At 40.1% G+C, this 18671-nt stretch overlaps 1 protein-coding gene across 3 annotated transcripts in view; it reads right to left on the reverse strand.

The window, feature by feature from the left end:
- The window catches only part of Rhogef64c (Rho guanine nucleotide exchange factor at 64C), a 40410-nt gene that overhangs the window by 10432 nt on the left and 11307 nt on the right, over positions 1-18671 (reverse strand). Inside the window, exons 2-3 of one of the 3 annotated variants that reach the window (XM_076777816.1) lie at positions 13640-13857; positions 58-454 (exon numbers count right to left, since the gene is read on the reverse strand). In XM_076777816.1, coding sequence (XP_076633931.1) covers positions 58-454; positions 13640-13765 — 523 coding nt within the window. In that variant the 5' untranslated portion in view covers positions 13766-13857. Of the gene's footprint in view, positions 1-57; positions 455-10256; positions 10366-13639; positions 13858-18671 lie in introns of those variants that run through there. The other 2 variants (XM_076777818.1, XM_076777817.1) reach the window with 2 other exon arrangements.

Here is an 18671-nt window from a genome sequence, read left to right on the forward strand (position 1 = left end):
AGAAAATATGCAAGTTTATAGATGAAAATTGGTAGATTGCGTTTAGTAGGAGCTTACCGGCGAGACTGGGTCTGGACCTGGAGGAAATGGGGGGAAGACGACACGTTCCTCCCAAAGGTACGCCGGCCAATCGGTGGCCACCGCATTTGCGGCAATTTCCGAATTTCCTGGTGGTTCCGCTGAGAAATTCCGGGCAGGAACACACCACTAGTATTGGAGCACCCGGAGGCGGCGGGGGTGGAGGTGTCATGAAGCCCCGAGGCTCGTGAGCGGGCCTCGAAGATCGAACCGTGCCATAGAGCCATGGATCGCCGTAGATCATTTGCCGCGAGAGTCCGGTGCTGCCGCTTATCGTTCCCCACCCTTTTCCGGGATCATCGCCGCTTTGATTCTGCCGCGAGAGACCCAATCGCACGCTCCACGATTTCTTTCCCTTGCTCAGCGTGTCGTAATTCTAAAACAAAATGGCGACCATGGCTAGTTAATAGAGGAATTGGAACGGGTCTCTGAAAATGTTCGAAGAAGCTGGGGACTGTGAAAATATTCGAAAATGTATAAGAATTTTGATACTCCAAAAAATATCCAAAAATCTCTAGAATTTCGGGGAATATAGTATATTGTACCATTAACACGTTGACTGCCATGGTGGTCACTGGTGACCGGCGCTTACAATAAATGAACCCTAATACATATACAGGGTGTTTGGCCACCCCTGGGAAAAATTTTAATGGGGGATTCTAGAGGCCAAAATAAGACGAAAATCAAGAATACCAATTTGTTGATGAAGGCTTCGTTAAGAAGTTATTAACGTTCAAAGTTTCGACCGCATTGAATTTTTTTCTCGAAAATGCGCAAGATTTTAGGGGTACATCTATTCACCGAAAATTATTGTAATTGACCCCCGCAACCGAAAATAATTTTTCTAAAACGATTTCAAATTTTTTTTTCCGTCCAAAAATTTCACACCTTCTCGAATTTTTTTCTCGAAAGTGGGTAGGATTTCGGGAGTATGTCTATTCACCAAAAATGATTGTAATTGACCGCCGCAACCGAAAATAATTATTTCAGAATTAATTAAAAATTTTTTTTTTCGCCGAAAAATTTAGGCACCTACCCCCTGTCGATTTTTCTTAAAAATTCCTTTTTCATTTTTAGTAATTTTGTTTGACGCCCTACAGAAAAGTTGTCTAATACTTTTTTGTAGGTACCCATGAGCTCTACTTCAGAAAAAAGTTTCATTGAAATATATTCACATTTGTAGGAGTTATGGCTATTTGAAAATTGGACCATTTTTATGAGGTTTTTCTCATTTTGCGGGGACAAGGACCAACTTTTCGAATATTTTTGCGATTTGCACATATTCTCCACCAAAATACGCGTAGTTTGCTTTTTTAAACATTAAAATCGTCCAATCCGTTCAGAAGTTATGACGTTTTAAAGATTCGCATGAAAATTCGGGCAGACATTTCTGGTCAGAAATTATATTTTCGGTAAGGAATTTTTTTCTCGAAACTGAGTAGGATTTCGGGGGTATGTATAATGATCAAAAATGATTGTAATTGCCCACTGTAACTAAATATAATTTTTTTAGAATGATTTGAAATTTTTTAATTTCGTCTAAAAATTTCACTACCTACTCGAATTTTTTTCTCGAAACTGTGTAGGATTTCGAGAGTATGTGTATTCACCAAAAATGATTGTAATTGACCCCCGCAACCGGAAATACTTTTTCCAGAACGATTTGAAATTTTTGAATTTAATTATTAATAACTTTTTAATGAAGCCTCCATCAACAAATTGGTATTCTTGATTTTCGTCTTATTTTGGCCTCTAGAATCCTCTATTATAATTTTTCCCAGGGGTGGCCGAACACCCTGTATATTTTTAAATAAATTGCCATTAAGAATTCTACAAAATAACAAGTACTCTATCAAATTATTGAATATTTTTATCTATTATGCTATAATTAGAGAAAATATCGAAAATATCCCTAGACAGAGGAAACGGGTGCAACAGTCAACGTGTTAATTATTCGAAAATGGATGATACATCAAGATGACATTTTAAAAAGTATATAATACCTGTTTCTGTTTTAATTAATATGGTTCTATTGAAAGTGCAAACATATTATACATTTGTTTTGTGAACACGAATCCGTGGAACGTGGCCTCCTTATTTAGATATGCAATTAATATTCGGTTCGGGTCCATGTTACGAATAATTACTGCTGTTATTATTGTTATTCGAAAGGAAGTATGTGTACGCGAAGCTTTCGATTTCGACAGGATATCCTTAGTTGGCAAACAGAATTCTTAATGAGGTGCTATTACCGTTTTATGTACGATAAATACTTTTACTGTATCTGTATAAGGAATCTAAAAATACACCTCGTCGGTTTCAGGATTTTCAAAATTGATGCGAACGATATTAAGCGTATGAAATAAATTAAGGTATTATAGATTATTAAGAATTTGGAATTGATCTCACAACTACCAGGCATTGAACCATTAAGAATGACAAAATACGCGATCGAACGAAATTTACAATAGAATTTAAAAATCCTTTATTTGTTCTTAAAGCCCAGTGAAAGACACGAAGGCAGAAAAGAGGAGAGAAAAAAGGAAACCGAGGAACAACAGGTTCCAGCGAAAGTAAATGGCGGTAGGAATCGTTCGAGATCACATTTTAAATTTGTTTTCCCCTGGTGAAACTACCGCGAGGGAGGAGGTGGGAGGGGGGCAGCTCGTTTTAACCCGTGAGTTTCGAAAGGGAAGAGAAACCACGAAGAGACAAGGATACCCAAACGAACAAACACTTTTTCTCAACCGAAAAGAAGAATGTCGACCCGAAGAATGTCCTATTTATAGAAATCTGTGAAGAATCTAAGAAAGAAGAAAGAAAGACGTTTGACCTCAAGTTTGTCTGATCCTGGCTAACAAAGGGATCACATCACGCCCACTAATTTTATCGTAAATAATATTTAAATGAAAATTTCTGAGCACGGTAATTTCGAGTAACGTATTAAAGTTGTAATTTACACAACAGTGAGGCACTGCAAGTATAATTGGCATGAGAGTTACTTGGAAAGCGAAAGCTTAATTGAAATGAGGAAACTCGCAAAGCAGTGGTCTCGAGACCATTGTTTCGAGAAAAGAAAAATTATCGAGACAAGATTTATGCTGGTGCGTGCTTGAAGGTTAGATGCGATCTATAGTCTTTGAAGGAAATACGGGAAATTATGTGCACGCCCCTCTGTCTTCGAGAATTATGGAAAATTAACCGATCCAAAACTTTATTTATATTCCCGAAAGCATATATCGAGCATTAAAGGGTTAAAAAATCAAAACCTAGACAATTAATAAGTGAAATTTGCGAGCAGAAGTGGGAATAACGTCGACGATTATTTAAAAATAATTGTCGTGTACGCAAGAGACGCAATTATATTTTCTAACAAGTGGAAAAATACAGAACCACGAGTCGATTTATGCACGTAATTTTCTTTTCTTAGATATAAGACTCGAGTGACATCCTCGAGGCTCTTAATAGCCGCAGCTGTATGTAATTTGTCTTGGGTTGCCGATGCAGGCACTTACACCTGCCGTTCAAACATGTATAGTGAACCGTTGTAAAACATTTACCTCGATACCGGAGGAAACCGTTTTCGTCGATACATTGATAAATTCTACCAAGATGGATCGTCTAAGCGAAAATAAAATTAATCATTCGCTTATCCCATCGTATTTGTCATAACGCGTTGACGACTAATTTATTTAACACGACTAAATAATATTAAATGTCATAGATACGGACAGTAGCGTATACAAAGGTATAGGGGCCTCACCGTTTATTGAAACTTTACTGTTTGTAATTTCTGAGCGGTGGGATCCACAAAGTCTTGAGTTTACTTTTGCAAATTTTCACTGTTTTTTGTAACTATTGGAGATCCGTCGCTGGACTCGTGAAAACTTTGGAGAAAGGAATTGAAAATCCAGCTGTACGGTAATTACATTTTTATGAAACGAAAGAGGCGGTCGGCTGAAACAAATTTCATGCTTCTTACTTTCATGAAATTAATCGGTCAAGTTAGCGAAAACCATTTCACATTTTCTCCTCGCCGAGATTACAGACGATCGTTTCGCGTTCCTATGCATTTCGTGGTTTCCCTTTTTACAGAATCGCAGAGGACCGTTAAAGAATAGCGACGAACAATTAGGGTAAATTGCTTCCTCTATCGCGACCGGAGAGGTGCCGATTCACAGATTTATCGTCGAACTTCCTCTCTTCGTGGAAGCGTTAAACTGTTTAAGTTGCCTAAAGAAATTCCCAACGACAACCGAAAAGAAAAATTTCGATTCGAATGATAAAACATTAAAATTTTTTCCCAGCTAGTTGGCGGTTTCGAAGTTCGGTTATTTGAATTTTAGAGGCGGATACGGTTGAACGGGCAGCGATATGACATCCTACGGCGCACGAGGTCGGAAAATGGAGCAGATAGATGGCCCGAGGGCAAACTCGATATGCTTTACTTTCTCGTCGATGCTGAACTTTCGTAAAAGTCTCGTTCCAGAACCTCACGTAAGAGGAGCGGCCTATACGCTCGGCCGGTCGGTCGAAAAACAGCAAGAAAACTAACGTATGGGCACTCTGTGTGTGTGTGTGTGTGTGTGTAGACGGGTGTTGAAGCGGTCGTAGGAAATGCACAGATATCGCAGGTGCAACGAGAGAACGGGCGTGGCCGACAAAATTTCAGACGAGTACAGGTTTGAGTCCAGTGACATTTCGATTGATTTTTCATAGTTGGTGAAATCTGTTCCTGGCTAATGGATACACCTAATCGACGCGGATCGACCTGGTTGCTTCGCTTCTGTTGTTATCCGTGTGCCTCATTACCTACGCGTATCGTACAAGAACTGCAGAATATTTGCGTCACCGTTTACTTTGAGACGAACAGAAAATTGCGACACGGGAATTGGAACAAACGAAATTGCACGATACTTTTACCTCCAAAAAAGTACAAAAACAATTACCAGTGCAACTTTTCGTTTAGCGTTTCGAAATTAGGTTACAATTAGAAACACAATTGCATTCGAGAAATTAGGTAAACAATTTCGCAGTCTTACTATGCTAGAATTTAAATTAAATCGCATATCCATTTTCTGAACATTATATATCTTTTTATTGGCTGGGATATAAAAAGCGGACGATTGAATTCTTTCGCTAGACAAGTAATTAAAAAAATTTTATTAACAGATCATAAATTAATAGTACTGTTGCGACGGTATGAAGATGCCGCGCAATACCGCGAAATTGCATCGTCGCAATGGTGTGAAGAGGCTTCGCGATGAAGTGAAGCTGCCACACGAAAACGAGCGGATGCGAGATCCCGAGCCTTCCGGTTGCTGAGAGACCGGAAACGATTTGAAGATTAGAATTACGACAGATCGCAAGGCGAACAGACGTATTGAAAAGCACTGTTGTTAATAAAGTTCCCAGTTTACATTAGTTTGTTACGTTGTGCTGTTTAATTGTGTTGTGTCAATATGAGTTATTGGAAGAAAGCCCCGCCCCGGCGCAACAGTGGTGCCAGAAGTGGGATTACGACTCGTTCTGCTGCCAGGGCGGAGACTTTTTCATCGTTGGAGGTGCTCTTGGAAGGACTACAGCGGAACATCGCAACGCAGTTCCAGGAGCAGCAACGTTTATTTGCTGAGGAACGGGAGCGAACCGAAGAGAGGCAGGCCGCGAAGGAGGCTGCCGCTTCGGCGAAGGAGGCTGCTGTGGAAGGAAGGATAAGGGCCATGGAGGATCGTTATCAGGTGCTTGCGGAGAATTTTAAAAATGTGATTGATAACCTGTCGGCCGCGGCGTTCCGTAGCGAGGATCGCGAGTCCAGCCTTGTTAATAATTTTGTTAGGGATAATCCTGTTGTTGCTGGACTCGCGATGCCTTCCACTTCGCAGTCGGCTCCTCCGTTGGAAGCGACTGGTGGATTTCTGGGGTACGTCCTAAAACCACCAGCGTTTGATGGAAGAGTTTGTTGGGAGGAGTACCGGGTGCAATTCGAGGCGATTGCGAAGGCGAATGGATGGGATGCACCAAGGAAAGCTTTGGCCTTGGTCGCATGTCTGGAGGGGCCCGCTCGGAGTGTTTTGACTACCCTTTCCGAGGAGTCGCGTTGTGATTTTGGTGTCTTGGTTTCCGCTTTGGAGTTCCGTTTCGGAACCAAGAATTTCGCGAATCTAAATTACGTGAAATTCCAAAATTATACTCAACGGAAGGGGGAGTCGATTTCTGATTTGGCTTCGGAGATTGAGAGGTTGGCGCAGGCTTCCTTTGGTGATTGTCCAATGGAAGTCAGGGATAAGCTGGCCGCCTCTCAGTTCGTCTCCGCCCTGGCCAATGAGGAAATGAAGAGGACGCTGAGGCTAGGCGGTTTCACTACTCTCAGGGCGGCTGTGATCAGAGCCCTGGAGATTGAGGCCGTCGAGTCTGTGGCCCCTGGTCCTTGCCGTGTTAAGGACTGCATTCAAGGTGTCACTTGTTTTCCCAAGGGAAAGTTGGAGAAGAGGACTGCTGGGAAGCCGGTCTCGGAGTGCTGGAACTGCGGACAGGAGGGACATTTACAGCGGAACTGCCCGAAGAAGAGGAGGAGAGAAGAGGCCCCCTAGAAGAAGGGAAACTGGAAGAAGTTGGCGTAGTGGGGCTCCCGCCGACTTCGTCTTCATCCGCCCCCGTCGTGCGCAGGATCGCTGTCAAGGATTGTTCTTCCGTCGAGGAGGGAGAGTCTCGCAAGAGGAGATATCCGGACGAAGAAGAGGATATACCGGAAAAGGGGACTGAATGCGAAAGACCCATGGAGTGTTGGAACTGCGGGGAAACGGGACCTATGCGGTGGAATTGCCCCAGGAAGTACCAGCAGAAGGCGGCGTAGAAGGAGAATTATTCCGCGTTGAAGGAATCGCCGAGATGATTTGGAAAATGAATCATCGTCATGGTCAACTGACTGCAATGGAAGGACCTTTTAAGAAGGGAAGAGGAGCACCCTTTGGAGGGATAAGGCTCGCCGGAGCACCTTCTGAGGGGATGGCGCTCGGCGGGGCATCTTTTGGAAGGATAGGGCTCGTGGGAGCACCTTTCGAAGGGATAAGGCTCGTCGCAGCACTCTTTGAAGGGATAGGGCTCGCCAGAGCACCTTCTGGAGGGATGGCGCTCGTCGGGGCATCTTTCGGAAGGATAGGGCTTATGGGAGCACCTTCTGAAGGGAAAGCGCTGTATGTTATGGGTTCCCTGCCAAGGTCTGTGCTGAAGGTGACAACAAGAAGGCGATGTGAAGAATCGGCTGGATAAGTTGGGTTTCCGTATAGTCCGTTTCCAGAAGTCCAAACCAAGGGTTGAGCATGTGAATCGACTGGCTCGGTACGATTCACGAGACGCCCCCTGCGAAGATATTGCGAGGTGAGGATCGAGGAAGATGGCCGACATCTTCGCCCAAGAAGAGGACGTTTCATCGCAGAAGGCGAGGATCGGGTTTTCCTACCGGCCGCGGAGGACTCTCCATTTCCGCAGGTCAGAACGGCCGGGGAAGTGCGATTCTCCCCGGGGAGGGTCGCCCCCCAGTCATGCTCGACTCTAATAGCGGAGTGGGGCACAGACGGTCGGACGGCGGAATTGTGGTATGTTCCACAACCGATCTTCGAGGAAATTCTCCTTGGAGATCGGGGAACATCCCATGGGAAGTTCTTTCGTGAGGCTGGGGGGAATCCGCATCCGGGAAGTCCTCAAGAAAGAAGCACGCAAGCCGCAAGAGTCAAGGGGAAGGGCGAGGAGCAGTCGGGATTTCCTCATCCTCGAAGATGTCTAAGTTCGGACGAAGTATTCCGAAGGTTACACCGGCGCCTTGCTCAAGGTTTTTGAGTGGTTTTCCTTGGGACGAAGGACGAATGTCAAGGTGCTGACTGTCTGATAAAGGCCACTCAGGTAAATGATCGACCTATTAGTTTATCTACTTTACAGGCAGAGGTGTACAGGTTCGACGCAGCTTCGCGACAACCCGGAGGTTAGGAGACTACGGGTGAAGTTGGCTGTTCGAACGGAATTTGCAGCGGTCGGGACGACCGCTCTGAAGGAAGAGGGAGCAGTGTTGCGACGGTATGAAGATGCCGCGCAATACCGCGAAATTGCATCGTCGCAATGGTGTGAAGAGGCTTCGCGATGAAGTGAAGCTGCCACACGAAAACGAGCGGATGCGAGATCCCGAGCCTTCCGGTTGCTGAGAGACCGGAAACGATTTGAAGATTAGAATTACGACAGATCGCAAGGCGAACAGACGTATTGAAAAGCACTGTTGTTAATAAAGTTCCCAGTTTACATTAGTTTGTTACGTTGTGCTGTTTAATTGTGTTGTGTCAATATGAGTTATTGGAAGAAAGCCCCGCCCCGGCGCAACAGTACGTTGTCTCGTACTCTTCATAAATTATTTATATAAATTTTTACGGCATAATTTTGAAAGTAATATGAGCGAAAGGTGCAATATTTTAAGCGCGGAAGAGCTAGTAAACAACTGGCACTTTTTTTACTAGCCGGGGAATAGTAAAATTCTATAAATAGACTCTAAATTAATAGTACGTTGATTCGAATTCTCTACGAATTATTTTCACTGACAAAGTGGACCTTTGGAAATAAGGGGACATATTAAAAATCGCGAAACGAAGAGTAATTTATTCGGTCGTTGCAACTCGTATTTGCCGTTTCCTCGACGATCCAGCCTTTGCAATTTCCGCGGTAACCGTCGAATGAAAACTATTACCGCAGCTATGACTAAGATTATGCTTAATGCTTTTTACACAATTAGTGAGTCAATGTTGATATTAGTGGAATAGGATCTACCCACAGACGGATAATCTTAATTGCAGAGTGAAGCCTGATGTCTTTAAATCAGCCGAAGGTTTACGACCTCTGCAACCAACGCGATTCATAGCAAGTGCATTACATTCAAAATTTAAATTATCAAACGCAAATGAAGATTAGTTAGAAATACATCATATTGTCTTCGACGTTTCTTTAAATTGTAACATGACCTGTACCTGTTACCTTACTTCTAATTAAATTAGCGTTATTTACAAAAATACAACATGCTATCCATAAAATGTGAGCATCAGATTATCTTTCGTGGTTTTTATTTTATTTAAATCTAAAATTTTAGTATTATAAACACGAACGGAACAAGAAGAACTGCAATCAATATAATTATTACTTTTCTAATAATATAGATGTCGAACGAAAAGTATTGTGGAGATCCTAGATCGACAGTTGAGAAAATTGTGACGAAACCAACGCGTAAAATGGCGCCTATTGACTGGTAGAAGAGAAGGAGGGAATCAAAAGTCGACCACGAATGACATAAAAGGCAAAAGTCCACTTTCCCCCCGGTGGTCAAGGCTCGAATCGGGATGGCATCTTCCATTCGCGTGACTTCTCCTCTCTGTTTTCCTTGCCAATGTTATATATCTTTCTCTTTTCCTTTTCGCAACACGTACTCTTTTCCCGTACCGTTTCCTTTTCCTCCTGCGCGATCACCGCCAAACGGATTGCACCTTCTGCGACTTCGAAAGCGCGCTTCCTCCTTTAATTTGTTTTTACTTCTCCTTTTTCCATCGAACGTTTTATCTGGCTCGCGTGCACGCCACGATTCCCCAACGAAAGGAAACGATAAAGAAAATTTTGTAATTCTCAGTCGGATACTAATAAAGCATCTTCTACACGTTCCCTTGGAACAATCTAACCATTAAATCCTCTTCGATTACGTCCGCAATACTATATTTAGAATCTGACTGGCTTTTCGTAACGTCTTGGAAAATAATCATGTTCTCATAATGTGTTTCAAGAGCATCAACAATTTTTTCCATACGAAAATATTAAAAATTTTAGGAGTTACAACGTATACACAGTCGTTATAATACCTCAAGTTCTAGTAGTCCGAAAATCCTCAACACGCGTGTCTTTATTTCGAAAATTCCATGTATTTTTTTGAATTCACTAAATGTTAGAAAAAACATAAAGTCGATTACTTGAGTTTGGAGTGTTTTTTAATGTTTAATATTTTGAACGATCCGAAATCAGGGCATTTGGGTTAGGCGAATGCAATCGAAGACAGGTGAACATGGACGTTATCGTAATAGAATCTTGTACGTGAGCGACATGGGTGCACGCGCATGCACCGGGGTCACGGCGGATGCACCATAGATGCATCATCATACCTGTACGCGTCTATGGCAACGACGGGGCTACAGTTACACAATCCTCTCAGCCTGCATTCAGACGAAACCGCAATTTGCGAAGCGAGACTCCATTCGTGGGCCTCTGTGGTTCGACGTTTTTCTTACCGGATGCTTGGCCCCGTCTTTTCATAAGCTCGTGCGCGATGATTTCACCGATCGGCACAAGCCACGGATACGATCTATCTCTAGCGTTGGATCGGTGCAAACGATTCGATAAGATTCGTCTTTGTTACAACTAATAGTGATACGAATCTTTCTAACCGGGTTTCCCTTTACGTTTCAACGTACTGTTCGTTCAGCGTTTAAAGATTATTTATTTAAGGGGACCAGGCAGTCAGAAAATTGATTTTTTTTTCAAAAGCAATACTATTCAGAAATTAAATGCCAAAGTTTTGTGACTATGTGGTAAAAAATAAGGATTTTTTAAAGCAAAGGCCCAAAATGATTTGGACAGATATGAACATAACCCAGCACTTCCCGATGATGATTTTAAAGTAATTTTACCCATTTATGAAGACTCGAGCAATGGAAAGCTACTTGAGCAATGTATTTGTGTCTACACACAGAATGCAAACGAAAGCTTTAATAATTTAGGCTGGAAAATTGCTACAAAAACATTATTCAGCAGGACAGAAATTGTTGAATTTGCAGCCTATTTATCGATATGTATCTTCAATAATGACGCAAAATCATTATTACAGTTTTTGCAATACTTGTAGGAGTTATTTCGAGTATTTTTCCGTTTGGTACATTCGATTCGCTTCATCTGGAGAAGAGAAATCGTTGCAAACTAAAAATAATTTGTATTTGTTTAAGCGTTCGCTACATGGTTGTTTGACAAGATTTTGCAATAAAAAATTAGTATTCGTATACGTTTTAAGCTACCAAAACATCGCGTGAAAGAGAAATTATTTATACCTAATTGTTTTCTTTTTTAATAAGCTCTTATAAAAAGGCTCAATGTGATTGCCTGGCTCCCTTAAGGATCTATCGAGTCAATAATTGATTTTAATTAATATATCCGATATGTAGCCTGTTGGTAATCTCACAGAATGCGATTAAATTGCGGTAACTTTGCAACCGCGATCAGAGACAAGGAAAACGCGATACCCAGTGCCTCGAAACCTGTTGTATCCGACGTCGCGACGCCTAACAGAAGGACTGAGACAATCCCACCTCGATTGGAACCACCCAGCGTGCAAAAGTCGCGACCGGTGAGTATTCGGTGTCGCCGACGAGGTCGGGTTTTAAGGCAAAACTGGAGTCCCAGCCTTTGTGACAGAGCTGGACGAATTCAACCGCGTGTTATACGAGTGCTCTTACGTCAGTGGAAGAGCTCGGCCTTGCCCGGACGTTTCGCGTTTCAGGGTTTCGATACCGAATCCCAGAGTCTTGAAACAGAGTCGTCTGAATTTTTTCGCTTCGAATATTTTCAGCACTGGACAAAAGTGCAATGGACAAAAGTACAAAAACTGAAGTCTAAAATTCATAGCTTATTATGTCTCAAAATACTAATAAAGGAACGTAGATCTTAATACTACCCACAATTTGTAGTGAATTTTCCAATTTGTTGTCGAAAATAATGCTTGAAATTTATTTCGAATGTTTATTTAATTAATGTGATTTTCGTAAGTTACATTTTGTAAGACCTTTCAAACTGCGGAATAACTTTTTTACAATATTAACAATTTGTCCCAATTTTATATGTTAAATATTTATCAACTTTGACTTGAGTTTTGAAAAAAGTACCTCAAAGTACCTCTGTGATTTTTTGCACACTAATTGGTGGCATATTAAACTTCATATGAAAATCAATTTCAACTGCTCAATGTTGCCCAAACCGAAGAAAATAGTCAAAATCAGCGATATTAAACAATATATAATAATAGATGAGTCGAGTCTTCAATCAGATACGAATATTGATTCCGATTCAAATGTTAGCACAATATAATATATAATTGATTTAAAAAATATATTTAAAGAAAAAATTCAAATAAGTGTTCATTTTTTATCCTTTGATCCTATATTCTATGAACTCCAGTGATTAATTCGATTTTTTCAAGCATTCTCGATAAACTGAGAAAAAAAATTGTTCAATAAAAGTTGCTCAGTAATCATATGTCAACAAATTGTAAACGAAAAAATTGACAAAAATCTTTTTATTCAATAAAAAATTAAGATCACCTTAATTTTTTTAGTAAGATTGTATTTTTTTGTTTTTCATCAATTGATGCATCTTTGTATCCTCTTTATAAATTATTAGAGGCCTTAGGTCGAAAATTGAATAGTTTAGAAGTTATTGATCTTGTCCCGAACTCGCATATACTCGTCACACTGTGAGTCGCGGTTCTTTCCTTGTAAGTGTTAGAAATAAAGACATATTTATTTTCGAAATATATAGTTGCAAACTTCTCAAACGAATAGCTTGCACGAAAGCTATAAGTCCAAAGGGGAATATAGTTTAATTGAAAAATTGATACAGAATCCATCGTCGTGCGTGTAAGATCGTTTTGACCTGGCTCGTTTCCGTTTCTTTCTTTTTTTTTCTATAGAAACCCCGGAGGAATTGTCGAATAACGCGAAGAAAAACTGAATGACATGCCAGACGAGCTAAGGAAACCTATATGCTGTGATTACGCGTATTCTATACCGTTACATAAGCGGTCGGTCACGAATCATAATTATTAATCCGCCTGTGCGAACTTTCTCTATACGGTTTTCATCAAAGTGAATGCGTGACCTTGGTTCTCTTCTCAGTTCATAAATTCAAGATGCGCAATTTCTGTTGCACAAATCATCGCAATTTATGTAATTATCCCGACCAAATAACTGGAATATTCGTACGAAAGCATTCAGCTTTTAAACAATCCTTCGTAATGTACGATGTGGGATAACTGTTTCTACAACTGGACACCCAAAGTCCTCCAAGACAAATACTTTTTCTTTTCATAGAAATGTTATTTTATAGATCAACGAATCCCGGTTAAAGATTGGAGTTGTCTAATTATTATTTAGGAACAAAAATAAATTAGCAAAGGAGGCAGACAACTATGGATTAAGAGAACCAGTCAGTCAGATTGAGCCTTTTTGTAAGGGCTTATTAAACAAATACGGTTAGGTATAAATAACTTCTCTTTTACATGATATTTTCATAAATAGGTAAAATTACTTTAAAAACATCATTGGGAAGTGCTGGTTTATGTTTATATCTGTCCAAATTATTATGGGTCTTTGGTTTGCTACAACGTCATGAAATTTTGGCAATTAATTTCTGAATAGTATTACTTATAAAAAAGTAAAAAATAAAAAAGGAAATCGATTTTTTGACTGCCTGGTCCCCTTAAGGTCAATGAGAAACTCACTTTTTCGGGCGTGGGTGAGGCCGACGTTGAACTTAACCCCTGCTGTAGGTGATACATCTTCGGGGCGAGCAAAGATGGAGGTGCGCCGAGGCTACCCGGGGCGACAGCCACGCTCGTCATGGTCATTTCCTATGATGAACGAAGTCCTCGGCTTCTTCGAAGCACCTGTCCGCGGTTTTCTGCGATTTTCGTAATTGCTCATCCTCGTTCCGTGACCGCTGCAATACAAACACACACGGTACAAATAAATACTTGGTCTTATTTTTTCAATTCAAGAATTGAAACGGAACTACCTCAAAACGGCGTGCAAAATTGAAAACCCGTGGTTTTCAAATTACGTGCAATTCCCCCTTTTAGGACACTATGTGTTTCGCCCTCGATTCAAGCACAGTAAATCGTCGATTATTTAAATTAATTAGGAGACAAATCTCGATTTGAATGATGCGTGTTTACGCGCAAACATAAATGTTCGAGCTATTTATCTCGTATGAGAATTTTCTTTCGCGTCCCTAGCTCTAGAAAACGGCGACCGAGTACTTTCAAAATTGACTCCTTTTGATACGTGAGTGCTAAACAGTTAATAAACGATCCAAGCGTCCATGATTCACGTTCTACTTGGTAGGAAAAAAGAATTCTCCAATTTCACTGTTCAATGTGCGTGAAACTCGAACATTTCTCTTTTACGATCAGGAAATCAACGGAAATTTTCGATATTCTCGTTTGGAACGAGGGAAAGGGGGACGAGAAAAAGACGTCCCTTTTTTGCTACCGCGACCAGATGTATAGAATCACGTCGAAATGGTGATTTGTTGGGCAATCGTTTCGATCGCATTACGACATTCCACAATGGTACCGTGTAATTTCACTTTCGCCAGGAGATCGCAATTGCACAATTTTCGTCGCGCCAGACGAGACATTCGGGCGGACCTAGAAAGCGTCTAGGAAATGCTAATTTACCGGAGTTACTGGTCTCGCTGTTACGTGCACGAGATCTCGACGAATATATTTACCGATGCGACGATCTCCTGTAACGTTCGTTGACAGTTCTACAGCCCGCAGTCGACCAAACGACGATTCAGCAGTTTGAAAACTGTTACACTGCTGATTTCGGCTCTCAAAACTGGCCACGAAGAACCAAAATAGTGTTATTACAAGCGTCTCGGTTCTATTCTGGTTTCATTCGGGTACTATATCGGTTATGGTTCTAGAATCGGTTCTGATATCGGTTCGCGACTAGACAGAATCCACGGTACGAACGTGGTCGTTTAGACGACTTACATAAGTGTTCCAATAGCAAATAGACCTGAAAGCGATTATGCAGCCTACAGATTGAAAGTCCCACGAGTATTGCTTCCTTGTTACATTTTATTCGTTAACGAAGGCAAAGTTGTTTCTAGCTATTTCCTCCGGAATGTTTGTTTTTATATTTACTTGTATCCTTTTCTGCATCCAGGAACGGTCGCGATAGGCTCACAAGAAGAATCTGTGTCGTTCTTTGTACAAACCGACGCGTTTCACGTTTGAAACAATAAAATAAATTTAACTAAAATGGTCGGTAATAGCTCTCGTCGTTGATTATTCAATACGGTGAAATTTAATTAATTATATAATAAATAATGATTAAAAAAAACAGATTTAATATTTAACTTCGTTGAACTTCGTAAGTTTTCGAATTTTTCGTGATAAAATTCTCGAATATGAGTTAAGAATTTATTGTAAAAATGGTAATACCTTTTTAAAACGGTTCAGTATCGATATACTAGTTCTGAAAGGAAAAGAAAAGAATTTGAAACGGAAATGTAGGTTGACACGCCTCTCGTAAAGTCAACGGTGTTGCTATACTCCCAATACTGTTAGGTTGCGCTGGATACATTACGATGCAGCGTCACGTCGCTGACTGATTTTTATTTAACGATCACCGTGTCGCGCATTTCAACGCGTTGATCTCATTGCGAATCGCTATGCACACGGTTTTATCTTATTGTCCTTATCATTATGGATTTTATACAGCTAGAATATACAGGACGAAATCTCCATAAGAACTCTACGCAGTAGAATTTTACGAGTAAAAGTAATGAAAATTGTACGAGCTACGGGTCATCGAAGAAAGTCAAACGAAAGTTCCTCGCGAACTGATGAACACTGGGATCGGTAAAAAATAATTGCAGCCCTAATGGATAATTCTGGCACATTTGCATGTGAAAAAAAGAGAACTCTAAATGAGGCGTAGTGCTCGATTTCGTAACCGTCGGAGAAATCGGCGTCTGTTTTACGGCTCACCTGGCCGAAACAGTTAAAGATGTTAAAACAATCAACGAAGATAACCCCAGCGATTCATCTCTTGATGGAAAAAGGGGGAAAAAGTCGAAAGAAGCGCGAAGATCAGAGCGTAAACATCAATTTATCCCCGTTTCATGCAAACCGTCTACATCCTGTTCTTCTTATTTTCGTCGCTCCCAGTCTCTATAAACGCAGAGCGAAAAAATGCTTAATGAGTTCCTGTTAACAAGTCCATGGTAATAACAGCTAGATAGATGATGTTCAGGTTTAACGTTACGTCGCTTCGGAAATCAATCATTAGCACCGATCATCTTCTTCGATCGTTTCCTTCGGACGATGAAATAGTTATCAAACTTACAGACTTTAATATTCTGCCAGTAAAAAAGTTTTCAAAAATAACATTTATCCTAAAAATTTCCGCGAAAAGAGTAATCAACGAAAATTTTTTAGGTACTTTTGGTTCAAATCGCTATAAAAAAAATTAAATCAATATTGTGCATCCCTTCGTGTACGGAGAAATTTATTTAAAAAATTCTAGTTGTAGGCGTATAGTATAACTACTAAATGTACCGTGTAAACTGGTAGACAAGAAAATTAGAATGCCACTTTTAAGACGCACGAAACTAGTTGTAACAAGTTGATTTCGCCAAAGAAAAGACCGTAAGAACCTCTTTGCGCGGAGAAACCTTCCGATAACCTTTCTTACTTCTGCAACCGATCGAGGCGCTAACATAATTTCGTTTTTCTCTCGCTTTTACCACGATACCGAAAGCACACCGAGGAAAGAAACGAACAAGTTTCTTCGTGAAACTCGAGCCGTTCTCGTAGAAGACAGCCCGAGCTGTTATGCGAACCTGATCGCCTTCCTTTAGCTCCTTAGTATGTATTCTACATGTGACATTTTTTTGTTCGAAATGTATTTACTCTTAACGAAGGTTCTTACCGAGTAGTAGTTTTAGAATGATTCGGAAAACCCTCTTAATATTCTTCTAAAGAATCGTGAACGGATTTAATAATATCCAATATGGCCGCCGACGAAATGGACGCTTAAAGAAGATTGTATGCAACCGAACATGGCCGCCTTTATGACAATTTTACTCTGTAAATGAATGCCTATCAGATTATTAGGTGTATCCAAACTGTTTAGTGTACAAATTAATGTGTGGTCCTAATAAATATTGTTCATTCGTTCGAAGAGTACTATTCTAAGGAACAAGAACTCTATCTTAATTACGTATAAATAAATTTTGAATAAATGTCGCGTAAACACTAATAAAATCTAGTCGAACACACTTTTATGAACCATTGTGATATGTATCAAAAGTTTCGCGACTAATTATTTGTGAGAAGGTGCTAGAGAAACGTGTAACAGGTGTTTTTGTAATTTCCAACGTTCGATTTGATTTCGAGACGGTGCAGATGTGCAAACAATCAACGAATCAGGATACAAACACGTTTTCGTTTGGTATAACTCCTACGCGTTTTCTACGGTACCTATTCGACGAGCTATACGTACAATTGTTAAATTATGTAAGTCCGTTCTCATTGACTTGCGCATAGAAAGGTAAAATTTCCTCGCATCCAAGCATACAGTTGTAACCTAACCTACTCCCACCCTACAATGTAGGTAGACGGCTTTCTTCGGTTCAAGAAAGTAGCTTCTCTTCGGGTGTGCATCGCGGATATACATACGCGCAAACATTCTTTACGCAAGTTTGATCTCTCCTTTCTTCCCTTTCCTCTCTCCCTTTCGCAGCTACTTACGGTCTTCCTTCGCCTCTCGTCTTTAAATGTATTTGCATACCGCCAATCAACGTGCTACATCCCATGAACCCGTCCAAATTCGTCAAATTTTTTACAAAATTTATATTTTGCTTTCAGACAATCGGATGTCGTCTAATTTCAAATTTTAGTAATCGTGTTACCAGCAATTAAACACGTTTCCGTACTTAAATAATCATTTAAATTTTTATTTATATTAAACACTTTTAATAATGTATTCGATTATATTACCATATTCGGTTCTTTAAATTCTATATTGTAATAAGGAAAACAAAGTTTTCGAAAGTAGTAGGAAACTTAATCAAATGCACGAAGTAAACTTTTGTAAATTATATACAACGTGCAAGAATATCAACGTTATGTAATTTCATTTTCTTCGTCGATGAACACGAAAATTAGATAAGAAAATTCGTCAATAATTATCTTCACTTTCCATATAATTTGAAAATTTTTTTCTTTTCCTCTATACTTATTTTATCATCATTGAAGATTTAATCTAAGTTTATTATTTTATTTTTGCTACATCGTTTTAGTAAACTTTACGCCAAAGTGTATTATTCTATTATTTCTGTGTTTCGTGGATGTTAATTATAAATCCACATACCGGAAGTTGACACGTATTTTTTGATCGAAGAAACGGAACGCTCAAGTTTCAACGGTTTTAATTTCCCTCTGCCATTTTAAAGGGCATCCATGGTGTCTCGGTAAGGGAAATACTAACTTCCGGATTAAGAACACGCAACTGGCTCCACAACGGTGTTGGAACATGAAATTTGAGACATTTCTGAAGAATTATGAAGAAACGTATGTTAATACTTAAGTGTCCATAGTGATTTTTATGAAAATTTTACAAATTAACATATATGCCAGTTAAAAATAAAAAAATACACATTTCTTTTTATCTGCGATTATTTAAATTTGAGGCGTGAAATTCCTTTTATTACTATGTGTATGTATTGTATGTACGTAC

The sequence above is a fragment of the Colletes latitarsis genome, chromosome 11, assembly GCF_051014445.1.
Source record: "Colletes latitarsis isolate SP2378_abdomen chromosome 11, iyColLati1, whole genome shotgun sequence".
In the NCBI taxonomy this organism is placed as follows: Eukaryota; Metazoa; Arthropoda; class Insecta; order Hymenoptera; family Colletidae; genus Colletes; species Colletes latitarsis.